At 63.7% G+C, this 21,618-nt stretch overlaps 1 protein-coding gene across 1 annotated transcript; it reads right to left on the reverse strand.

Moving 5' to 3' along the window:
• Positions 1 to 5,670: 5,670 nt before the first annotated feature.
• On the reverse strand, positions 5,671 to 20,419 carry Cyth4 (cytohesin 4). The gene is made up of 13 exons (XM_048349381.1): positions 20,367 to 20,419; positions 17,344 to 17,423; positions 16,528 to 16,592; positions 15,816 to 15,882; positions 15,294 to 15,412; positions 14,577 to 14,657; positions 13,563 to 13,675; positions 13,194 to 13,342; positions 8,738 to 8,849; positions 7,193 to 7,269; positions 6,874 to 6,945; positions 6,341 to 6,495; positions 5,671 to 5,790 (listed from the first exon to the last, which is right to left on the reverse strand). The coding sequence occupies exons 1-13, from the start codon at positions 20,383 to 20,385 to the stop codon at positions 5,718 to 5,720; spliced, it is 1,182 nt and encodes a 393-aa protein (XP_048205338.1). The 5' UTR covers positions 20,386 to 20,419; the 3' UTR covers positions 5,671 to 5,717.
• Between the last annotated feature and the right edge of the window lie 1,199 nt (positions 20,420 to 21,618).

A 21,618-nucleotide genomic window follows, 5' to 3' on the forward strand; every position in this document is an offset into this window, starting at 1 on the left:
TGAGTCTCTCTTCCCCCCCTTTTCCCCACAGTGATCTCATCTTCCAAAGGAAAGCATAGTGGTGGGGGGGGAGGCCCAGAAAGCCGGCCTCCCCCTTTCTCCCTGCCTGGTGGCAGCCTCTGCCCACTCGCCTTGGTCCCAGCCTCCCCTCCCGGGCCTCCCTTCCCCGGCTGGGCTCCTTGGGTCCTGGCCTCATTGTTATTCTGCCCACAGCCACCTCAGCCGCACGCTGGCTGCAGGCAGTGTCGGGTGAAGGAGAGACAGAGAGGCTGAGGGGCTGGGCTGCAGGTCTGGGGTGGCTCCCCAGTGTGTGTGTCCCCCCCCCTCCCGGCCCCCACGGAGGCCACCCAGAGCCTGCCCTGCCCCGGTCCCTCGGAGGACACAGGGCCCAGCAGAGCTCTTCATCAAGGGGGGGGGGGGTGTCTGGAAAGTTCTAGAGCTGGGGCCCGCGTCAGGGTGGCAGGACGCAGGGATGGGCAGAGTCTTCTGGAAACAGATTCCGGCAGAGGGAGCTGCGTGGGCAGCCACCCGAAGGCTAGGTCCCCTCAGTCATGTGGGGGGTCTCTCTCCGTCACGTGGGGTTCCTCGGTCATGTGTGTGTGGGGGGGGTCCCCTCAGTCACACGGGGGGGGGGCCCTCCGTCACGTGGGCAGAGAGCACGGAGGGGAAAGGCTTCCAGGACGGTGGGTGCTGAGCTCCAGGAGCTTGGCGCAGATCTGCCGGCTGCCCCCCCACCCCTCACCGGCGGAGACTTCTCCGGGGGGGGGGGGGAGAGCGAGGCTCAGGGCCTTCTGCCCTTGTCCCCCAGCTCGGCGGGGCGGGGGGTGGGGGCGGCGGGGACCCCTGGGGGCTGGAAAGGGCCAGGCAGTAGGCATTTGTACTTTTTCGGGCCACAACAGCCTGCGGACAGGACACTCAGCTTGGCAGGGTGGTGAGGAAGTCACAGAAAGTGCTAGAAATAAACGGGCACTGTTGCGTCCGGGCAAAACGGTGGAGATGAGGCTTGGAAGTGGAGCGGTGGCTCAGTCAGCACCAGACACCAAAACAACCACGCCAACTAGCCGGACACCCGCGGCTCTCGCCTGGACTCCCCGCTCCTCCGGAGGCTGAGATCTGAGGATGACAGTTCAAAGCCAGGCTGGGCGGGAAAGTCCACGAGACGCTGATCTCTAATGAACCACCAGAAACAAACGTTGGAAGTGGCTCGAGTAGCAGAGTGCCAGCCTTGAGCAGGGGAAAAGCCAAATGAGAACCCGAGTCCTTCCCTCCCCTCCCCCCCCCCCCCCCCCCCCCGCCTCTCCGGAGAGGGCAGAGCTGTGGATGGGGGCGGGACCCTGGGGAGGAGGTGGGGGGCGGGGAAAGGAGGCAAAGGGACCGGGGGAGTCCTGATGTGGCAGAGAGAACAAATCCCCACGCCAAGCCATCGCGTGGCGATAATTCATTCCTACTCCGCTCTGAAAAGGAAGTTTTAATAAATGCAATTCCATTCAAATGAACAAATATTTTAAAACACGAAGTTATTTAATCTACCGCTGAATAATGATCACTATCTTTACCCAGTCTCCACACGCCTGGCAGTCCTTTCCAAGCCGAGGCGCGCCAGCGAGCCTCCCTCCTCCTTCCCCGATGGGAATCGGAGGCTCAGGAGAGGAGGGCCAGGGCCCCCGTCTGTCACCCCGCTACCACTCGGCCAATCTGTTCTCAGAGCCGTGGTGGGGGCCCCCCAGTGCCGGCCTGACCTGGGACTCCGCTAGAAAGGCGTCCGGGAGCTTCCCCACCACGGGCAGCCATGGGAAAGCCCTGGGGGGGGGGGCAGGTTCTGCTCATGTAAAGACACGTAAAGGCCGTGGATTTACAAACACCAAGAACCGGGTGCAATCTAGCCGTCCGGCGCCAGGGCCGGGGGGGGGTGGGGGGGGAGAAAACCGAACTCATCGACAAGCTGCTGACCTGTGCCGGTCCTGAGGCTTGAACTCGGGGCCTGGGTGTGCTGTTCCCGAGCCTTTGCGCTCAAGGCTGGCGCGCTACCCGCCACCTGAGCCGCGGCTCCACGTTTGGCTCTTGGGGTGGTTCATTGGAGGTGAGAGTCTCACGGACTTTGCTACCCGGGATGGATTTGAACCAGGATCCTCAGGTCTCTGCCTCCTGTGTAGCTGGGATGACAGCTGTGTGATGTGCGGTTCAGGAGGTATATAGGACAAGAGCGACCCACCTCTGCGCTGTCCCCCTAGGGAAATGCCCCCCTCTGTCCTCAGTCACCCGAGTGTAACTGCCATTAGTGTTGCACACTCAGTGTTAGCGTTGCACACCGGTGTTCTGTCCTCCCCCCTTGCTGGGCCGGTGAGTGGAGTCTGTGCATGTGCATTGTTCTGACCTGTGGCCTGTGAACAGAGGTGGATGTCCTGTCCAGGCACCTCTGCCGGCAGCCCGTGCCAGGATGGCACTGTCGCCGAGTATCTGTGACAAGCAGACCCCCCCCCCCCACTCCCTCAGCAACCCACTGTGGGGACAGGGTGAGCAAGACACAATTCCTTGTTGTAGGGGATCCGGGCTTATTTGTTACTGCAGCATGCCTTAACCTGCCCTGACTGATACATGCTGGCTGGTCTCCGGCACAAAGCCGTGCGTTCCATGTCCTTACAGATGTGTATTACAAAATCATTTTTGTGGCGCAAACGTCGGCCTGCTGTGGGCTGTTTGTGGGCTCCGCCTGGGGGTGGGAGGAGAGAAGAGGGCAGGGAGAGGGCTGGGGAGTGGTCAGCACCGAGGAGCCTCTGCCTCCCACCCGGCTCCTCACTCCGCCATCAGACTCTGGGCAAGCCCCTCCCTCTCCCAGCTCCCACTTCCTGTTTCCTCCCTGAGCAAAGCCGGCCAGGAGGAGGATGCGGAAAGGAGGTGAAGAACCAGGCAGACGCAGAGGCCGGACAGGGCTCCTGGCCTTCGGCGGGGGGGGGGGGGGGGGGGCGGAGGGCAGCCACAGGAGCCCTCAGGGCTCCAAACGCCGAGGCCCTCGGGGGCCCCTGGGGCTCTGGCCTGTGCTTCTCGGAACCCGGAGTCTTAGGGGGCTGGAAGGCGGTGTGCCGGCCAGGGGCCCGCCCCGAGTGGGCCGCTGCGGGATTGGCAGCGCGCGGGTCAGGACACGGGGGCCGTCGGGGTGGGGACCGGCAGGGCTGCCTGCTGGGGGAGGTAGGGCATGCCTGGAATCCCGACCCTGAGGGTGCTGAGACAGGCGATCGCCAGACCAAGGCCCACCAGGCTCCGGAGTGAGACCCTGTCTCAGAACAAAACGCCCTACTCACCCCGGTCTCTCCCCGCCTCGCCCCTACCCTCAGCTCCCTCCTTGCCCCATGCAGAGGTGGCCAGGCTCCTCCAAGCCGCTGGCAGTGCCCAGAGGCGGAGGCCCGTCTCCATGTCTTTGATGCTCGCACTTGCGAACCCCCGGGGATCCAACGCCTGAGTCATCTCTGCGCCAGCAAACATATTTAGCTTCCTTCCTCGGCCTTCATAAATCAATCTGCCCAGGCCTCTCACACCTGCCTCTGCCCCCCCCCCCCCCACCGGGGCTGCCTATCCCGACTCCTGGCATCCGGGCCCAGGGCCCCTCTGCCAGTGCCGGGCCCCAGGCCTCCCCGGTACTTGGCTTGCTCCCCCCAGACCCTCGGGGCAGGCCGGGCCCGCGGATCCTTGCCTCCTGCCTGGCTAGCCTCCACTCTGCCTGCTTCCCGGAGCCACTAGAGCTGGGCTGAGCAAATGTAGGGGCGACAGCACAGCCTGGTGCGCCTCCAGACCTGGGCTCCCCCAACCCAAGACCCACCTTGGGGGAGGGGGTGGGGGTCCTAGACATTTCCTACATCCCTGTTCCGTCTCCTCCTGGCCCTATCCGGCTGGGCAACCCAGGCCTGTACTGGGCCTGTTTCCCATGGCGTCCCTTCCAAGAAGCATCCTGATATCTCCCTCCCCCCTCCACGCATCTCCCGCCCTCCACGTATCCCCCCCCCCCCCCCCCGCAGCTCCAGTCAGCTTTGTCTCTCTGGCAGAACCTCTCCACAGTCAGCCCTTGGAGGACGCTGCCCGTGACCACGACGGCTCGTAAGGTTACCCCCAGAAGCCCCAGTCCTAAGCACTGCGCACATATTTAATTATTCCTATTTACAGACGGGAACTCCGAACACGTGCTTAAGACACGGCATAGGGTGAGGATTTGAACCCACGCCTCCCACAGGAAGTTGCTTCCGGGGTGTCCCTGCCTGAGACGGGCTCCCCCCCACCCACCCCCCTTGGCGTCCAAGGCCCTGCTGGGCTGCTTGAGGCTGAGCAGGAGGCTCCAAGCTGGACGCGGGAGCCTCAGCCCCTGCCAGCCCCCACCCCTTAGGAGTTTCCAACCACGTGTGCTTGGCGCCCCCTGCTGCCCGGAGCGAGGAGTGCAGGATGGCGGGAAGGAGGCCGAGGAGGCGGGGATTGGTGGTGGTGGTGGTGGTGGGGAGGGGGGGGCAGTTCTAGTGTCTGGGGCCCATGGACCCGATGGCGGCCGCCGCTCTGCCCGCTCCCTGCTCCTTAGCATGTCCTCTCAGCCCGACTGAAAGGCCGTGGCGCTTTGCCGGTTGGCATCGAGCTGGCGGACGCCACGCGTGCCCTCGAGCCCCGGGCATCTCTGCCGGCCTGGGCTCCAGGCAGGGAGGTTCTCCATACACATGACCGAGGACGCTATGGATCGAGAAGAGCGGTCCCGGGGTCCTGAGCCCAGCCAGCCCTCCGGGGCTTCGAGGGGAGGCCCCGGTGGCGGGATCTCAGGCTTGGGCCGGGCTAGGGAGCTGTGGAGGTGGCTTTGGTACCCTAGATGCTGCAAGGCATCCTGGGATGCAGGAGCACTAGACTGCGAGCCCCAGGGAGACAGGGGGGCTCCGTCTGGTTCTGCCTGTGCCTGGCACCGTGCCTGGACCGGCAACTCTCTGTGGGCAGACAAGTAAAGGAAGGTCACCTAACCCAGCCCTCTGCCAGCGCTGGGGTCCAGCCCTCCAGAGACAGGAGGCCCGGCAGAGGAGCTGTGGGAGGGACCCCAAGCATGAGCCCCGTGTCACCGGCTGCCCTGGCTGCCGTCTCCAGGCTGGTGGCCGAGTTGCCGTCATAGCCCACGGGGGGGGGGGGGGCACCTGCTCCTCCGGCCCCAAACCAATCCCCTCCGGAGCAGAGCGGCCATGGCTGGCTCAGCCAGGCGGCTCCCGGCGGCGGCTGGAAGCGGTGCCGCAGAGCTGGCCTGGCCGAGACACTTCCAGGGCAGGCACTGCAGGTTGGCCCGAGCCAGGGAAGGTGTGAGGGAGTCGGGATGGAGCCGGAGCCCGGGGCTGCGGTGTCCCGGGGTCTCAGTCTGAGCGATGTGAAGGCTGCCCTGGGGTCTAGCCTCGGTCGGAGGATTTTGGGGGGCTGGCAGGGACATCGAGGCGGCAGGAGGAGCCCTGGGAAGCTGGGGTTGGGCTTGGGGCCGGCCCGGCCTCTGCGGGCCTCCTCGCTCCTCTCCGCCACGGTCCAGGCACCAGGGCCGCTCCGATGCTGCCCGGGGCCTTGCTCTGTCTTCAGTGCTCTCCAGGCTCCTGCCCTTTCTTCCTGCCTTCCCCGAGCCAGCTCCAGCGATGGGCCTGGGAGGTCTACGGTGGTGGGCAGGAGAGGAGGCCCTGGGGGGGGGCGGCACCCCCGGAGGCCCAAGGTCCCCTCCGGGAAGGTCACTGCTGGCTGGCGATCTTCTTCTTGCGGGCAGAGAGCAGGTGGTAGAAGGGAACGCGGGTGATGCTGGCGCTGGAGGAGGCAGGAGACGGCTTTCAGGGCTGTGGTGACCGCCCTGGGGGGGGGGTGGGGAGGTGTCCCTGGCTAGGACTGAGTCAGGGGGAACCCCATCTCAGTCTTCTCTGGTTCTGCATTCATGGACTGAATCAGAGAGGGCGGGGCCTGGGCTCCAGGGGTTCCGGGCCTGGGAATTCTGCACCGGAGCCCCTTGGGAGCGCCCAGTGGAGCCTGCTGTGTGTTCCGGGGCAAGGCCCGGCCCTCCCTGGGCCTGTCTCCGTCTCGGATGGGAGTGAGGCTGCAGCCTGAGGGGAAAGGCCCTGCACCCTCCTCAGCTGCAGCCCTCTGGTCACCAGGTCCCCCCCCATCTGCATGTCCCCCTTGAATCGAGTCAGGCCCAGAACCCCAAGGCTGGCGTCTTCCAGATCCCCAGGCCCGGCGCGGTGCCGGGCTCACAGCCCCCCCTCCCCCCTCAAGTGAGCAGAAGGAATTGGCGTGGAGTCAGGGGCCCCAGAGAGGACCTCAGAGAAGCCTCCGGAAGGCGTCCCCGGCCCCCGGCCCGTACCGAATGGCCTCGATCCACTGGTCACGCTCGTGGGCGCTGGCGGCAGAGATGCGGTAGGACGCGTGCTTGCCCTCCACCACCTTGCCGTCCCCGTCCGTCTTACACGCCTTGATTTTCTGGCCGCGGCAGCCGGGGTTGTAGAGTTCCAGACAGAACTGCGGGGGGGGGGGGGGCTCAGGCTGCACCACCGTCCAGGGGGTCAGAGGTGGGGGAGCAACACGTCCATGTGCCGCTGGTGACCCCCCCCGCCACACACACAGGGCACCCCGTCCTCAACAGTCCACTGAGCTTCTATGCACCCAGCTCCCCCAAACCCCCACATGACACACGAGGGAAACTGAGACTCAGAAAACAGCAGAGACTTATCCTGGGTGCCAACATCTAGGGACAAATGGGCTATGGCCCTTTTGGTGACATTTCATCTGTCCAGGGTCCCCGGTCCCCCGAGGATCACGCGGAGGGTCGCTCCCCTCTTGAGGAGCCCATAGGAGCCTGCCCGCCCCCTCCCTCCGGCTGGGCCCGCCCCCACGCACTGGCTTCTTGGGGTCCTCCACTTTCTGCACCGAGAGGTTCTCCAGCGGTATGATGCCCCGCGGCTCCTTGTCCTGCAGGGACAGGAAGGAAGGTCGGGGTCACCAAGAGGGGTCTGGAGGCTGAGGGCACGCATGGGGTGATCCTGGGGGCTCCCCCAAGACCCCAGGAAGAGTGACACGGCCACCACGATTCTGTCTAGCACGGAAGGACGAGCATGGGCAGAGAGCTGCGGCAGGGCCCAGCCTCTCCTCCCCTTGGTGCCTCCTGCATCATGGGAGGTGGGCGGGGCCGGTGGGATGGGGGCGGGGCTCTGCCCACCGTGGTGAACTCGAAGTAGTAGAGGCAGTTGTCGGTCAGGATGAACCAGCGTCGCTTCCACGTCTTCACTCGGCCTCCTGCAAGGGGCCAGCAACACGGCAGGTCAGCCTCCAGGTCCAGCGACCCCCATGGAACTCCCCTGGACCCCCAAAGATTTAACCCCTTGCCACCCACATCCATCCCTTCTCGGTCCCAAAACAGTGGGCCCTGAACTGCGCTATCTGACCCCCCTCAGGCTCCTCGTGATCTGGGCTTGGGCAGAATATCCACCATTCCCTGCTCCTCCTGGCACTGCCACCCTGGCTCTGCCCTTAGCCGGCTCCCTGCCCAGCGCTGTGGAAAGCTTTGTGGCTTTGATTTGCCATGCCCGCTTCTGGAGTATTCGAAACGTGCTTCTGTATTAACCACCATAACCACCGATGATAAGGGGACCCTTGGTGACTAACCTCCCTTCCCACATGAGGAAACTGAGGCACGGAAAGGCAACATCATCTCCCCCATAAGTGGCATGTTTGAGATGGATGGATGTGTGGATGGATGGATGGTTGGGTGGATGGAGGATGGATGGGTGAGTGCATGGATGGATGGGTGAGTGGATGGATGGATGGGTGGATGGGTGAATGGACTGATAGATGGGTGGGTGGATGAAGGATGGATGGATGGGTGGATGTATCAATGGGTGGATGGATGGATGGGTGAGTGGATGGATGGATAGATGGATGGTTGGGTGGATGGAGGATGGATGGATGGATGGTTGGGTGGATGGAGGATGGATGGGTGGATGGATGGATGGATGGGTGAGTGCGTGGATGGATGGGTGGATGGAGGATGGATGGATGGATGGATGGTTGGATGGATGGATGGATGGTTGGGTGAATGGAGGATGGATGGGTGGATGGAGGATGGATGGATGGATGGGTGGATGGGTGAGTAGATGGATAGATGGGTGGATGGAGGATGGATGGATGGTTGGGTGGATGGTTGGGTGGATGGAGGATGGATGGATGGATGGATGGTTGGATGGATGGATGGATGGTTGGGTGGATGGAGGATGGATGGGTGGATGGAGGATGGATGGATGGATGGATGGATGGGTGGATGGGTGAGTAGATGGATAGATGGGTGGATGGAGGATGGATGGATGGTTGGGTGGATGGTTGGGTGGATGGAGGATGGATGGATGGTTGGGTGGATGGTTGGGTGGATGGAGGATGGATGGGTGGATGGGTGGATGGAGGATGGATGGATGGATGGGTGGATGGGTGGATGGATGGATGGGTGGATGGGTGGATGGGTGGATGGGTGGATGGATGGATGGGTGGATGGGTGGATGGATGGATGGGTGGATGGAGGATGATGGATGGATGGATGGATGGTAGGGTAGATGAAGGATGGATGGGAGGATGGCTTCTTTGCTGGAAGCTATAACATCTCAACTCTCAAGGCCACAGGCCTGTGCCTGTGTCCATGTGCCTGCCTGTGGTGTGTGTGTGTGTGTATGTGTGTGTGTGTGTGTGTGACCACGTGCACAGGTCAGACTCTCACCCAGCTTGAGCAGCCAGCCCTCGCGGTCAGGGTTGAAGAAGGTGTGGGTGAGGTCGCTGCCGTCGTCCTCGGGGATGGAGAAGGGCTCTCTCTTGATGCTGTCGAAGAGGTTCTGGCAACAGGCGGGATGGGCCGGGCTGAGCCTGGGCCTCCTGGCCTCTCTGGCCTCAGGCAGGCCCGCCTCTCCTGATAGCCCGTCTAGGTCTCTGGTCCCCCGGCCCGGCCCCACCCACAGCCCCTCCCCTGTCCCCCCTGTGCTAGCGCAGGGCAGAGGCCGTGGGAGTCGGCTCTCTTGAGGCGCGCATGCCCAGCGAGGGGGAAGTCTGGGTGGGGGGGGGAGGTGAGGGGCTGCCAGGGTAAGGCGGGCGGGGGGGGCGCTGGGGTCCTGGCATCTGCGGGCTGTGCCTCTCTTCCTAGCTCCCCTGCACGATAGATCCAGACAGGACATGGGCGGCCACCGAGCCATTTCTTCTCTGTGGACTGTTTGGTGTGGCCGAGCATTCCCTGGAGATGACTTCTTTCTTTCCTGTGCCAGTCCTGGGGCTTGAACTCAGGGCCTGGGCTCTGTCCCTGAGCTGCTTGTGCTCAAGGGTAGTGCTCTACCCCTTGAGCCCCAGAGCCACTTCGGGCTTTTGTTGGTGATTAACTGGAGATAAGAGTCTCATGCACTTTCCTTCCCAGGCTGGATTCGAACCACGATCCTCAGATCTCAGCCTCTGGCACCTAGTGGTGTTCTGGATGTTTTAAAGGAGTGATCGCCCCATTTCTGTTCAGTTGCGCCAGCTTGAGGAGCATGGCTTGCTGGTTGTTTACGGCCTTTCTGTCTGAGAGCCCCCCCCCCCCCCAGGGCTGGTGTGTGCGTGGGAGGTGTGTGTGGGGGGAGGTGCCCCCCCCCACTTCAGACTCCCCATTCCTGGGCTCAGCCTGACTGTGGTATGCAGGAGAGGAGGCATGGGAGCCGGGTGCTTCTCGGGGAGCCGCCCTGCGCCCCCCGAGCCTCGCCCTGGGAATTCCCAGGTGGCCTGGCTGGTGGACAAAAGGGGCCCAGGGCAGGAGGGCGGTCGGCGGAGCCAAGCGTTTGGGAGGTCCCAGGGCCCGCGCGGGTGTGGATGGGGCCGTGGTCCCCGGAAGCTGGGCCCCCGCGGTCAGCGCAGCCGGGGCGCTCAGCTCGTAGCCACCCACGCTTCCTGCGCCTCTAAACACCAGCGTCCCCTGCAAACCCGGCTGGGCCGCGGCGCCGGCGCCACGCAGACACAGCGCCCCCCCCCGTGGCCGCACTTAGCATCCGCACCCGGTCCTGACCTGGCCCCACCTGCTCACGGAAGGCAGGAGAAGAGCTGGGCGCCCCCCCACCCCCCACCACGGTACACCTGTCTCTTCTCTGAGTCTGTCTGTCTATCTGCCAATCACCTTGGGGGTCAGGAAAGACAGGACTGAGTGATAATAGCATCGTGATGACTGAAGGATCAAAAACTGTGCCCAGGGAAAGAGCCACGTGCACGAAAGAGAGGGCTGCTGAGAGACGGGGTGCTGGTGTCACCCAGCCAAGCCTGAAGCCAACTTTCTGAAAGAAAATCGAGCCATGATTTATTTGGGTGACAGGAGTGGAGGATCTCTGGGCCAGGAAACAACTGTCAGCGAGAAGCCATGCCCTCTGTCCTCAGCCCTGTCTGTCTATCTGTCTGTTTACGCACTGGGAAGGGCTCTGGTATGCCTGGGCTTGAACCGGGAGCCGCACAAGGCACGCGGCTCTCCTACGCCCAGTGTCTGTGTCTAGTATATAGTCTGTTGGGGTCTGGGAGACTCCTCCCTTGCCCGGGCCTCAGTTTCTCCACCTGTATCATCAGTGGGTAGAGTGCTAGGTGCCCTGACTGTCCACCCTCCTTTCTTGGTTGTTGTCAGCCTGTTGTGCAAATGAGGAAACTGAGGCTGGCTCCCAAGGTCACGCAGCCAAGGGCAGAGGTGGGACCGAGCCACCACCCTTGTATCCTGAGCCTCTTGGCCGCTCTGAGCAGCCTCACTGGGGGGGCCTGGGTAAGACAAGTTCTGTCTGGGGTCCCCACAAGGAGCTTTGAAAACCTTTCCTCCCAGCACACCCAGACTCCTGTGCCCTTGGGTGACCTCTCTCTAGGTTTTGTCTCTGTGCATATTTAGTTGTGTTCACAGGGTTACTGAAAATCATGACAGGGCCTCTTTGGCAAAGTCCCAGTGGGAGTCATGAAGAACTCTTCTCCTCTTCCTCTTCTTCCTTCTCCTCTTCCTCTACTTCCTCCTCCTCCTCCTCCTCCTCCTCCTCCTCCTCCTCCTCCTCCTCCTCCTCCTCCTCCTCCTATTATATTTTTGTGTGCTGTGCCAGTCCTGGGGCCTGAACTCAGGGCCTCCCTCCTCTTGCTTGGCTTTTTCTCTCAAGGTTGATGTTCTACCACCTGAGCCACGTGTCCATTTCCAGATTTTCTTTTTTTTGGCCAGTCCTGGGGCTTGGACTCAGGGCCTGAGCACTGTCCCTGGCTTCTTCCCGCTCAAGGCTAGCACTCTGCCACTTGAGCCACAGCGCCGCTTCTGGCCGTTTACTGTATATGTGGTGCTGGGGAATCGAACCTAGGGCCTCATGTATCCGAGGCAGGCACTCTTGCCACTAGGCTATATCCCCAGCCCCATTTCCAGATTTTCTGCTGGTTCACTGGAGAGAAGCATCTCATGGACTTTCCTCCCCAGGCTTTGAACCACAACCTCAGACCTCAGCCTCCTGAGTAGCTGGGATTGCAGGTGTGAGCCACAGGCGCCTGGCTAAGAACTCCCTTCTACCAGAGGACAGCGTGTGAATGTCCCAACCTGCTTCATTTCCAAATGGGAAGGCTGGAAGACCAGAGGAGGAGAAGACCCCAAATTCACGGAGCTACTGCAGAAGTCTCCGCTGGCACCTACCAGGTCTAGGGGCTCTTCAATGGCTCCCAAAGCTTTGGGATTCATTAGCCACTCCAAGTGCCCCCAAGTATTTTGTCCAATGCTTTCTCTTTTTCTACACTATCAAGCTGGGAATCAAGGGTCAGGCCTGCTACCTCCCTCTCCCAGATACCAGCCTGGGCACCCAGGTGGCTAGCTGGTGGCAGGAAGCTAAGTCGACATAATAGAAGAAAGCTCCGGCTTTGCAGAAACCAAGTTCATGGTTATTAATAAGAAAGAGGGAGGGAGCTGGTGACAGGGCAGGGTGGAAAGTGAGGAGGGGGTGCCTGGTGGCTCCAGTACCAGAGGGTATTAACTTAGTACCTGCCAGCCTCACTATTCCCCTGGGAACAGGTGGCTTGTCCCCAGAGAGTCTTTTCCAAGCTCACAGAGCCGGCCAAGGGGGGCCGAGGGGTGACCCACGCCCTAGGTGTGGGCTGCTCTCAGGCTTTGTGTTGTGACTTCCAGGACAGTGGGTCTCCTCTGGGGGCCGGTGTGGGGCAGGCACTCCTCCCTGAGTGACTACAGTGCGCGATGCCCCCACTGTCCTCCCTGCTGGCTCTGACCCAGGGGGGCAGCGAGGCTGTCACGTTCTAGGGCGCCCACAGTCCCTGAACTGAACTGCGGGCTCACAATGCTCAGCCAGGCCCTCCTGGGCCCTGCGTTTACAACGGGCTCCTGCTCTCGTGGCTGGCATTCAAAGCCCGGGACCCAGACTGGCCCAGTTGCCTGACTCAGCCCGCCCTACTCAGAGCCCAGCCCTCCAGTCCTCCCCAGCCAGGCCAGCGCTGGGGTCTGGCTGCTTCCTCCTTCTGGAATGTTCTTTCCCAGCTTCTCTTCTGAAAGCACTCCAATTCAGCAACCATCCAGGCACAGATCGGAAGTCCCCTCCTCCAGGATAGGGCTGCCCTCCCCATCCTAGACCACTAGGGTGGTTCTGTGTGCCACAGCCCTGCCGGGCGGCCCCTGCAATGCAGGCTTGTAACTCACTGCAAGTCCCGTTCCTCTCTGACCTTGAACTCTTGTCAGGGCAGGACCGGTGTCCACACACTCAGCATGGAAGATCGTGAGCATAAGGTGCGGCGCATGGGCTTGGGGGGGGGGTGGTGGGGCATGTCCAGACGGAGGCACCCATTTTAGAATGAGGACTGCCCAGCCCAGTCCAGTCCCCATAGGTCCCAAATCGGGGGTCCTCACGATGGTCTATCCGTAGATCCCCATGGCTCTGGGCTAAGCCACTTCAGAGCCAACCGATTGGATGACGCCCATGTCCATCTAAGGGCCGTGCCCCAGCCGGGTCTCCTCTCTGGATGCCTGTCCAGCCACTGGGAGGCCACGCCCCTCGATGCCGGGATGACCACGCCCCCTCTGTGTTGGCCACGCCCCCTAAGCGGCCGTGCCCTTCTGGCCACGCCCATCCCGGGTGGCCATAGGCTCCCTGGTGGCCACGCCCTCCCCTGGAGACCACGCCCCGTCGTGGCCACACCCACTCCGGGCGGCCACGCCCTCTCACCCGCAGCTGCTCCTCGGGCAGGTCGCTGCCCTCGTTGATGCCGCGGTTCATGGACGCGAAGCGCTCAAAGGGCGGCCTGTCCCGCACGTTGGGGTTGTGCAGGCTGGTGTTGAGCATGATGACGGAGAAGGACAGCACGTAGCAGGTGTCTGCAGGCGGGGCGGGGCTGGTCACGGGCGGTGCCTGGCGTGGGTTCCCGGGATTCGGGGTTCGGGGGGGGCCCCGTTCGTTACCCTCGGTCCCCATCCCCACCCCCGCCCTCCCCGCCCCTCCCCGGGCCGCCCGCCTCTCCCTTCCCCGGCTGTGCTGGGGTGGCAGATCTGCACGGGGCATCTGCAAGGGCTCGGGAACCTCAGGTTCCCTGCTCACCTGTGGACCGAAAGACACCCGGGTTGCATAGGCAGTAGCGAGCCGCGAAGGCCTCCATCATGCGGTCGATCTTCTGGGCCTCCCCGGGCAGCCGGAAGCTCCACAGGAACTGTCTGGGGAGGGGGAGGGCAGGGAGGGGGCTGGGTGAGACCCCACAGCAGCTGCTCCTCCTGTTTCCCTGCCGTGGGAGAACACGAGCCACCCCTCCAGCCCTGCTCCTGGGACACAGAGTCTCATGGGCCTTCTTTCCTTCCTGCCTTCCTGCCTTCCTGCCTTCCTGCTTTCCTCCCTTCTCTCTCTCTCTCTCTCTCTCTCTCTCTCTCTCTCTCTGCAGCTTTTTCACTCAAGACGCTCTACCACTTGAGCCACAGCTCCGCTTTGGGGTGGATAATTGGAGGTAAGAGTCTCAAGAACTTTTTTGCCTGGGCTGAAACACGATGGCTTTGAACCGTGATCCTCAGATCTCAGCCTCCTGAGTAGCTAGGATGACAGGTGCGCGCCGCGAGAATCCGCATCTAAGCCCCCTTTACGGAGCATGGGAGTTTGAGAGCAGTCTTCATGCCCAGACGGGGGTGGGTTCTTTCTTGCCTGCCTTGCAGACTCCTTCTCACCCTTCAAAGCCTAGGTCAGATGCCCCTTTGGGGTCGAGGGGCTGGTTTTCCAGGCCTTGGCAGTAGCAGCAGCAAGACCTGCTAAGCAGCAGTGCATGTTAGAGCGTCATTTCCCAGATGAGGGACGGGAGGCACAGAGAGGTCACACGGGGGGGGGGGCGGTGGCAGAGCTGGTATTCGAACGGGGCAGTGTGGCTTCAGTTTCTGCTCTTTACCACACGCCCAGTGCAAGGGGCAACTGCAGTGCCCGGATCAGACAGGGACAAGGAACTAAGGCAAGCGCTGGAGTGGGGGAAGTAAGACAGGATGATGCCCACCACGATTACGATTACACAGAACACCCCGCCGCTGGACCCCCCCCACTCAAAGCCCGGCCCCCACCTCACCTGCCTCATCTGCTCACCTGAGGGCCTGCACCAGGTTGAGGTTGGCAAACTCATGGCAGTCCACAAAGGCCTGCAGGACCTGCAGGTTCACAGGGTCCCTGGGGAGGGGCGGGAGGGGGGGACTGGCTGGCACCCACCTCCTGGGGCAGGCCCCCTCCCCCCATCCGGGTAGCCTCGGAGGAGAAGGGCTGTGGGCCCAGCTCTACCCTGGCCTCCGAGGTCCAACCCCACCCTTCAGCTCTCAGAACACTCCTCCATCTATCTCATCCTCCTCCCTCCTACCCTCCTTCCCTCCCTCCCCCTCCTCCCTCTCTGCTCCTCAGTCTTCAGTCCCATCACTTGCTCTTTCTTGAGCCTGCCTCTACCCCAGGGCCTTTGCACTTGCTGTTCTCACCTCTAAGAACGCTTTCCCCCAAGATGTGTGCACTGCTTCCCCCCCCGCCCCCTGCCTCGCCATCACCTGCAAGTCCCTGTCGCTTCTCTGTGACAGCGTTCCTGTCCACGCTAGCTAGAGTCACAGCCTCCGGCCCCGGTCCTCAGCTAGGCCCTTCCGCTTGGCCTCACGGGGAGCCATCGTTGTCCACTGGGATCGGCCTTTCCCCTTACAGCGAGCCTCCAGGACAAGCCGTGGGCCCGGAGCGTGGTAGCCCCTCACACCATTAGTGCTGAATGAATGAAGTTGGGGCGTGCTGGCCGGCCCAACACCCTCCCTTCCGCTCCCCAAAGGCCCTCACCTCTCCCCCAGGTAGGTGCCGATGGACGCCTTGTTGAGGCCTTCACCCTTGTACAGGAAGCGCGCGATGTCCTGGACCGCAGGGCTCAGCAGCTGGTGCTCGATGAGATACTGGATGCCCTGGGGTGGGGGTGGGGCGTGTGTGTGTGAGTGTGTGTGTGTGTGTGTGTGTGTGTGAGCTGTCCCTGCATCACCCGGCCTATAGTGGGGGGAGGGGGCAAGCTGTCCCTGCACCACCGGGCCTGGAGGCGGGGCGGGAGGGGCGGGGCCTCCGGGCTGGGGAGGGCCTTGGCCTGGCTTCCTGTAGGCCCTGTCCCTTCGGGGGGGGGGGGGTGGGGGCGGCGGTGTCTGGGGTGGAGTCCCCCAAGAGCCTAGGGGGAGGCAGCGCCTGGCATAGGACATTTCTGGGGACCGAGCCCCCGATCTAACCGAGGGCTGTGGAGGGGAGCCCCCAGCGGGCACCCTGCCCCCCAGCTCCAGCCCAGCCACCACCCCCCCCCCCATGCCAGCCCGCACCCCTCACCTTGGCGGGGTCCATGTTGAACTTCTTGCGCCCGACGCACAGCTCCTTCTCCTTCTGGGCCACGCGGCTGTGGGCAGAGACGCATCTGTAGGCAGAGACCCCACCCTCGGCCCCTCCTGGGGGAGCTGGCATGCCCTCGGGGGGCCCCTGCAGGGTGGGACAAGCCCAGGGTCTGACCAGAGCCGGGGAGAGGAGAGGAGCGGGGAGGAGCCGGCAGCGGCCCCCGGGCCGCTGAGTCCTGGGGGCCACGCCGGGTGCCAGCCACTCCGGCTGAGTCCCGCCCGTCACCTGCCGGGCCTCAGTTTCCTCATTCTTAAGAGGGGGCAGGGGGTGAGCGGAGAACGCCGGAGCCAGGCAGTCGCTGCTGCAGCCGGAGCCGGGGTGCGTGGGAGGCCGAGGCCCGCTGGTGCGTATGGGGGTGCACAGGCGTGCATGCAGGCGAGGGAACGCTGCAGATCTAGGTAGGACGCGGAGCCGGGCTGGGGTTCCCTGGGACCCGGGGCGGGGGGGTTGTGCAGGAACCTCCTCCTTGCACAAATGAGGAAACTGAGGCCCAGAGAGTGGGAGGACCCCCCCCACCACCACCACCGAGGAGGGAGGGGGTCTCCTCGCGGAAGGGGTGGGCCTGCCCTCCCCCTCTCCTCGGGGCGGACCCTGGCCAGGGCTCTGGGGGGGCTGTCTCCTAGGAGAGGGGCCACTCAGACGGCCTCACCTCTCCTGGGCGTTCTCGAAGCAGTCGATCTGGGTGAACACATCTGCGATCTCCTCCTTCAGTGTCTGTGGGGACCGGGAGGGGGGGCGGTCAAGGCCGGCAGGGCGGGAGGGGTCCGGGGGAACCCCCACTCCATCCCCACCCCTGCCTCCTGGGGGCTGACAGAGGAGGAGCAGTAGGCCCAGCACCCCACAGGGCAGCAGCCGCCCCCCCAAGGGCTCCCCAAGGCCCGGCTCTCTGGGGGGGGCTGCTCTGGGTACCCCAGCTTTGGGGCCCCGGAGCCCAGCCAGAACCCCAGGCGGCTCCTGACTGCGCGGCTCCCCCCTGGCAGAAATGGGGGTTCACTCGGCGTTCCCCGAGGACCTCTGGGCTCACTGTCCTGAGGTCTTCATCGGAGGGACGGTACAGAAAGAGCAGGCCATACACTGGCTTAGCAAAGGGGGGGGGGATGCGTGTGGCAATAGAGGAAGAAGGGGGGAGAAGGGGGGGCCATAGTGGAGCCGCAGGCTGAGGAAGGGCAGGCGAAGCCCCCCCCCTCGGGCTGGCATGCTTAAGTAATGGAGCAGCTGAGAGACTTGGGCATATGATGTTATCCTGACTGGATGCTGGGGGGGGGCAGGCCTGGTGGAGGAGGTGGGTAGAGTGGGAGAGGGGGCTCTCTGGCTCCTAGCCCCCTCTGGGGCCTGGCCTGGGAGTTCAGACTCACATGCTGTTCCCCAGGGTCTCTCCCTCCCCTCCCCCCCCCCCGCGGCCCTGAGCTGGCAGGGCTGTGCGACCCCCGGCCAGGTCCGCTCATGGGAGCGTGCGCACACACACCTGGATGTCCTCCAGCAGCTGCCGGCGGTGCCACCGGATCCGCTGCAGCTCCTCCATCTCCCCGCTGCTCAGCTCGGGCTCTGGGAAGAGGACACTGTAAGGTCATCCCCCGCCCCCCCCCAGGCCTGTGCGGACGCTTCCCTCTGTTGGAGTCTCGGCCCAGTACCTGCGTTGCCTAGGTGACTGGCGCACCTGGAGGCAGTCACCGCCCCTTCTCTAAGGCCACGCCTCCCACGGGGGAGGGGCCCCCAGCGCCACGCCTTCCCTAGATTCACCGGGGCCTGGCAGCCCCCCGCCCTTCCACCACGGGGTGGGAGGGCAGCAGTTTGGGGATAAATTCTCCCTCCTGCCTGGTGTTCTCTTCGATCCGTTACCTAATTAAACCTCATGTCCCCAGGTTCTTCCTCAGGAGCTCCGCTTCCCACCCCTCCCCCCCCCCCCCGGCCCCAACTGGGCCTCCTGGCTCTCTGGGACCTAAGCTACCTCCCCTGGGAGGCTCACTAACCATCCTGAGGCCCTGATTGGCCAGAGGACGGTCACGTGACCGCCCATAGCTGCAAGGGAGTCTGTGCTTGCTTTGCAAAGGTGAGACTGGATTGGGGGCGGGAACACACACTTGACAGTTTCCTGTCCCCAGCCCGCGGGCTGAGCGAGGAGCCAGGGGCGGGCTGCAGCCTTCATGCCTGACCCTGGACGTGGCTCGTGGATCAGGGTCTTAACTCCGGCTTCAGCCTGGAGCCGGCTGTGCGGCAGCCTTCCCACCGCAACCTGCCACGCGTAGCTGGGATGGCAGGCACCTGCCGCCATGCCCGGCTTGTGGACTGAGATGGGGGTCTCACTAACTGTTTGCTGGGTCTGGTCTTGAAGGATCTCAGTCCTCCTAGAACTCCATCCCTTGAGCAGCTGGGATTACAAGCGTGCACCACCACACCCAGCTACCGGTAAGTTCCAAGTAGGAGCTGTGGCTCCTCCCTCCTCCTGTGGGCCAGGGGCAGTGTGGGAGACGCCCTCCCTGCTCTGCCCGGCGTGCACTTGTCACTGAGCCACCGGCCCGGTGGTTTTAATTTTCTGTTCGAGTAGGAGCTTGCTACGTTCTGCTAAGGCTGGCTTTGAACTCAGGATCATCCTGGGAGATGACGTATTCCCCCGTGTGTGTGTGTGTGTGTGTGTGTGTGTGTGCGTGTGTGTGCGTGCGTGTGCACTAGGTCTTGAACTCAGGACAGCAGTCCCTTAGCTTTTTTTTTTTTTGCTCAAGGCTGGTGCTCTGCCACTTGATCCATCGCTCCACTTCTGGCTTTTTGCTGGTTATTTGGAGGTGAGAGTCTCAATGACTTTCTTGCCCCAGCTTGCTGCACACCACGATCCCCAGATCTCAGTCTCCCGAGTAGGTGGGATTGCAGGCGTGTGCCGCCATGCCCGGCTGGGAGAGGCCTACGTCAGCCGGGAGCCGGTGGGATGGTGGTTCAGAGCCAGCCTGGGCAGGAAGATCTGTGAGACTCTTACCTCCCCCAAACCACTCAGAAAACCGGAGCGGGGAGCGGAGCCGGGGCTCACGCGGCAGAGTGCCGAAGGACCTCAGGGACAGCGCCCAAGCGTTGAGCTCAAGCCCTGGGACTGGCACGCGCGTGCGCGTACACACACACACACACACACACACACACAGGACCGGCGCACACCCACCCACAAACATCACAAGGTTCTAACCATCTTGACCACAGCACAGCTGCTTCACCCTCCCCCTCCCCCTTCCCCAGGCCAAGGCCAGATGGGGAGCTCTGTGCCCCCCTGCCCGGCCCCTGCCCAGCCCCCGCCTGACCCCCGCCCTGCCCCATGCCCACCGGCCGCCTCCCCTTGGATCTCCACTTCCCCTTTCCAGCGTAGTTTTGGTGCTCACAGCCCTGCCTCTATGTCAGCCGGCCTCACTTCCCCTCTCCCGCTGGGAGGGGGTGCCCTGGGCTGAGGCGGGTGGGAGGGGGGGGTTCGGCCCCCGTGGGGCCTGCAGGGCACCGCCTGTGGCTTCCTCTCCCCGGCCTGGTCACCCCATTTTCCCCCTGATGTCCTTGGGGCGGCCTGACCTGCTGCCTGCCGAGCCCCCTTAGCCAGGACCTGAGACCCGGGAGCGAATCCCCTCCCCCAGCCTCCCCCCTCCCCTCCCCCCTCCCATGCACCCCACACGGCAGCTCCCGGGGTGCAGGCCCAGGCCCGTCTGCTGTCCACCTGTCTGTCTGTCCCTCTGCTGGGCCTTTTCTTGGCCTTGTTTTCTTGTTTGACCCCGGGGGGACTGTGATTGCCCCGTGCACCTCAGGACTCCAGCCCAGCGCCTCCTGTTGGGGGGCGGGGGGGCTCAGCGCCTCCTGCGTGTGTGTGTGGGGGGGCACCCTCCTCCAGCTGCCCTCCCTGAGGGCCGGCCCAGCCCCATGGCTGGAACCTCCTGCCTCCACTTCCCTTGGACCTTCTCCGTCCCTCCTGTAGACAGACGGCCTGAGGGGCTGCTGGGGGGGGGTGCTTAGGGGCGGGGCGGAGGTTCTGGGGGCGTGGGGACCTGGGGGGCTCTGGCAGCCTTGGGGTGTCTGCCCAGGGGAAGATCCTGGCACGAAGTCCTAGGCCTCGGCCCCTTTTCTGGCCCCTCTCTTGGCACCCCCGGAAACACGAGCCACACTGCGTCCCCACACTCGGGGCCCTGGGGACCTGGAGGGGCCCCATCAGGTCCCCTCACCAGCACTGGGCCGTCCTCCGCTCCAGGCAGGGTTCCCCCCAACTCCCCCCAAAGTCACCCCTGCCCTGGAGGGCCAACCCAGACCTACCCAGTCACCATCCTCAGGAGTGCCTTTCCCAGGGCCTGGTCTGCCTGGAACTTTCCTTCCCAGAAGCCCCAGGGGCTTCTCTGCCTCCAGCAGGTGTCTGTCCCCGCCTTGTCCCTCCGGCCTGGGGTGACCTCTGCCCTGTCCCCTGGGCCCCAGTGGCCCCCCCCCACATCTGTGCCTGCGAGGTGCGGGAGGCTGGGAGGCGGGGCGCTGGCTCACCTGGGGGGCCCAGGTCCATCCTGAAGCCCTTGGGAACGGCCGCCGGCGTCCTCCTCTGCTGACCGGCGGCTGCGGCTGCTGCTGCTGCTACAGGCCCCGGCCCCGGGTCCCGGCCCCGCCCAGGCGGGGGGAGGAAGCCAGGCCCGGCACCCCATCTGCAGACAACACCCCCCCGCCGCCCCGCGACGCAGCCTCACTTCCTGAAGTGGGCAGAGATCCTCACAGGCAGCTAAGTGGGGGGGGTGGGGGCTGGGTCCTGGGGTGCCCCGTGCCTTCTAGCCAACCCCCCCCCCCACCCAAGGCTTTCAGCAATCCACCCCCCACCCTCGAAAAACAGACAAAGTGGGTTCAGCGTGGTAAAGCGCTTCCCCAAAGAGACATCTGGCTGTTTCCTGTCTAGCGAGTAACTGGATAACATTTCTACTTTCCCTTCGCCCCCAGGCTGCCGGGAAACTCACCATCACATCAGAAGTTCATTTGCATACGGGTTTGGGGGGGGGGTGGTACCGGACTCAGCTGTGCCGCTCTGGACAGTGGGAACTTGGCGGGTTCTCTTATCTGCACCTCCGCCGTGAGCTTCAGTTTTCTTGTCTAGGGAAGGAGAGGGAGAATCCTCGCCACAGGGATGCGTGTGCGATGTCCGGGCCCGTGGCAGCCGCCCAGGAGGCCCTTTGGCCCTTTGGGCTTTAATTTTCATCTTGGTCTGACGTCCCTAAGTGTATCGCTTGTGCCACCAGGTTGATTCGCATGCCTTAGGGAAAGGGGAGCAGGTAAAAGAAATGTCTAGAAAACTATTTATTCATGTGTATCCCCACGATCGCGGGGGGGGGGTGGGTCTGGGGGCCGAGGGCACCTTCATGCCCCAGTGTCATATGGAAAAAAAGTGAGGAGAGAAAGCACTTGAGTGTGGAATGAATGAATGAATGAATGAATGACACAAGGGGAGAGGGGAGGGCAGAGTGGGAGACGCAAAACCCAGCTACAGACGTGACTGCCACGGGACTGGGCCGCTGTGTTTATGGGGCTCGGGGCAATGGTTCTGCATCCGGAGCCTGCAGGCCCTCTGGGCTTTGTTGTCTGAGATGGGAAGTGTGGGGCGTTTTGTTACGCAGCAGGAGCTCACCCATACACAGCACGGGCCGTGCTGTCCTTTCACTGGAGAGACCCAGGAGGCTCGTGTGCGGGCTCCTGTGTGGGTACGCTCAGGCGGAGGCTGGGGCTGAGGGTCACTGGCGACTGGGACCCGGTGCCT

The sequence above is a fragment of the Perognathus longimembris genome, chromosome 1, assembly GCF_023159225.1.
Source record: "Perognathus longimembris pacificus isolate PPM17 chromosome 1, ASM2315922v1, whole genome shotgun sequence".
Taxonomy (NCBI): Eukaryota; Metazoa; Chordata; class Mammalia; order Rodentia; family Heteromyidae; genus Perognathus; species Perognathus longimembris.

Coding starts and splice junctions, on each gene's coding strand:
- Cyth4 (XM_048349381.1), bottom strand. Junction 16,593..17,343: donor AGCTGCTGGAGGACATCCAG/GTGTGTGTGCGC, acceptor CGGTCCCCACAG/ACACTGAAGGAGGAGATCGC. Junction 7,270..8,737: donor GGGCTGGCTGCTCAAGCTGG/GTGAGAGTCTGA, acceptor GGCCCCTTGCAG/GAGGCCGAGTGAAGACGTGG.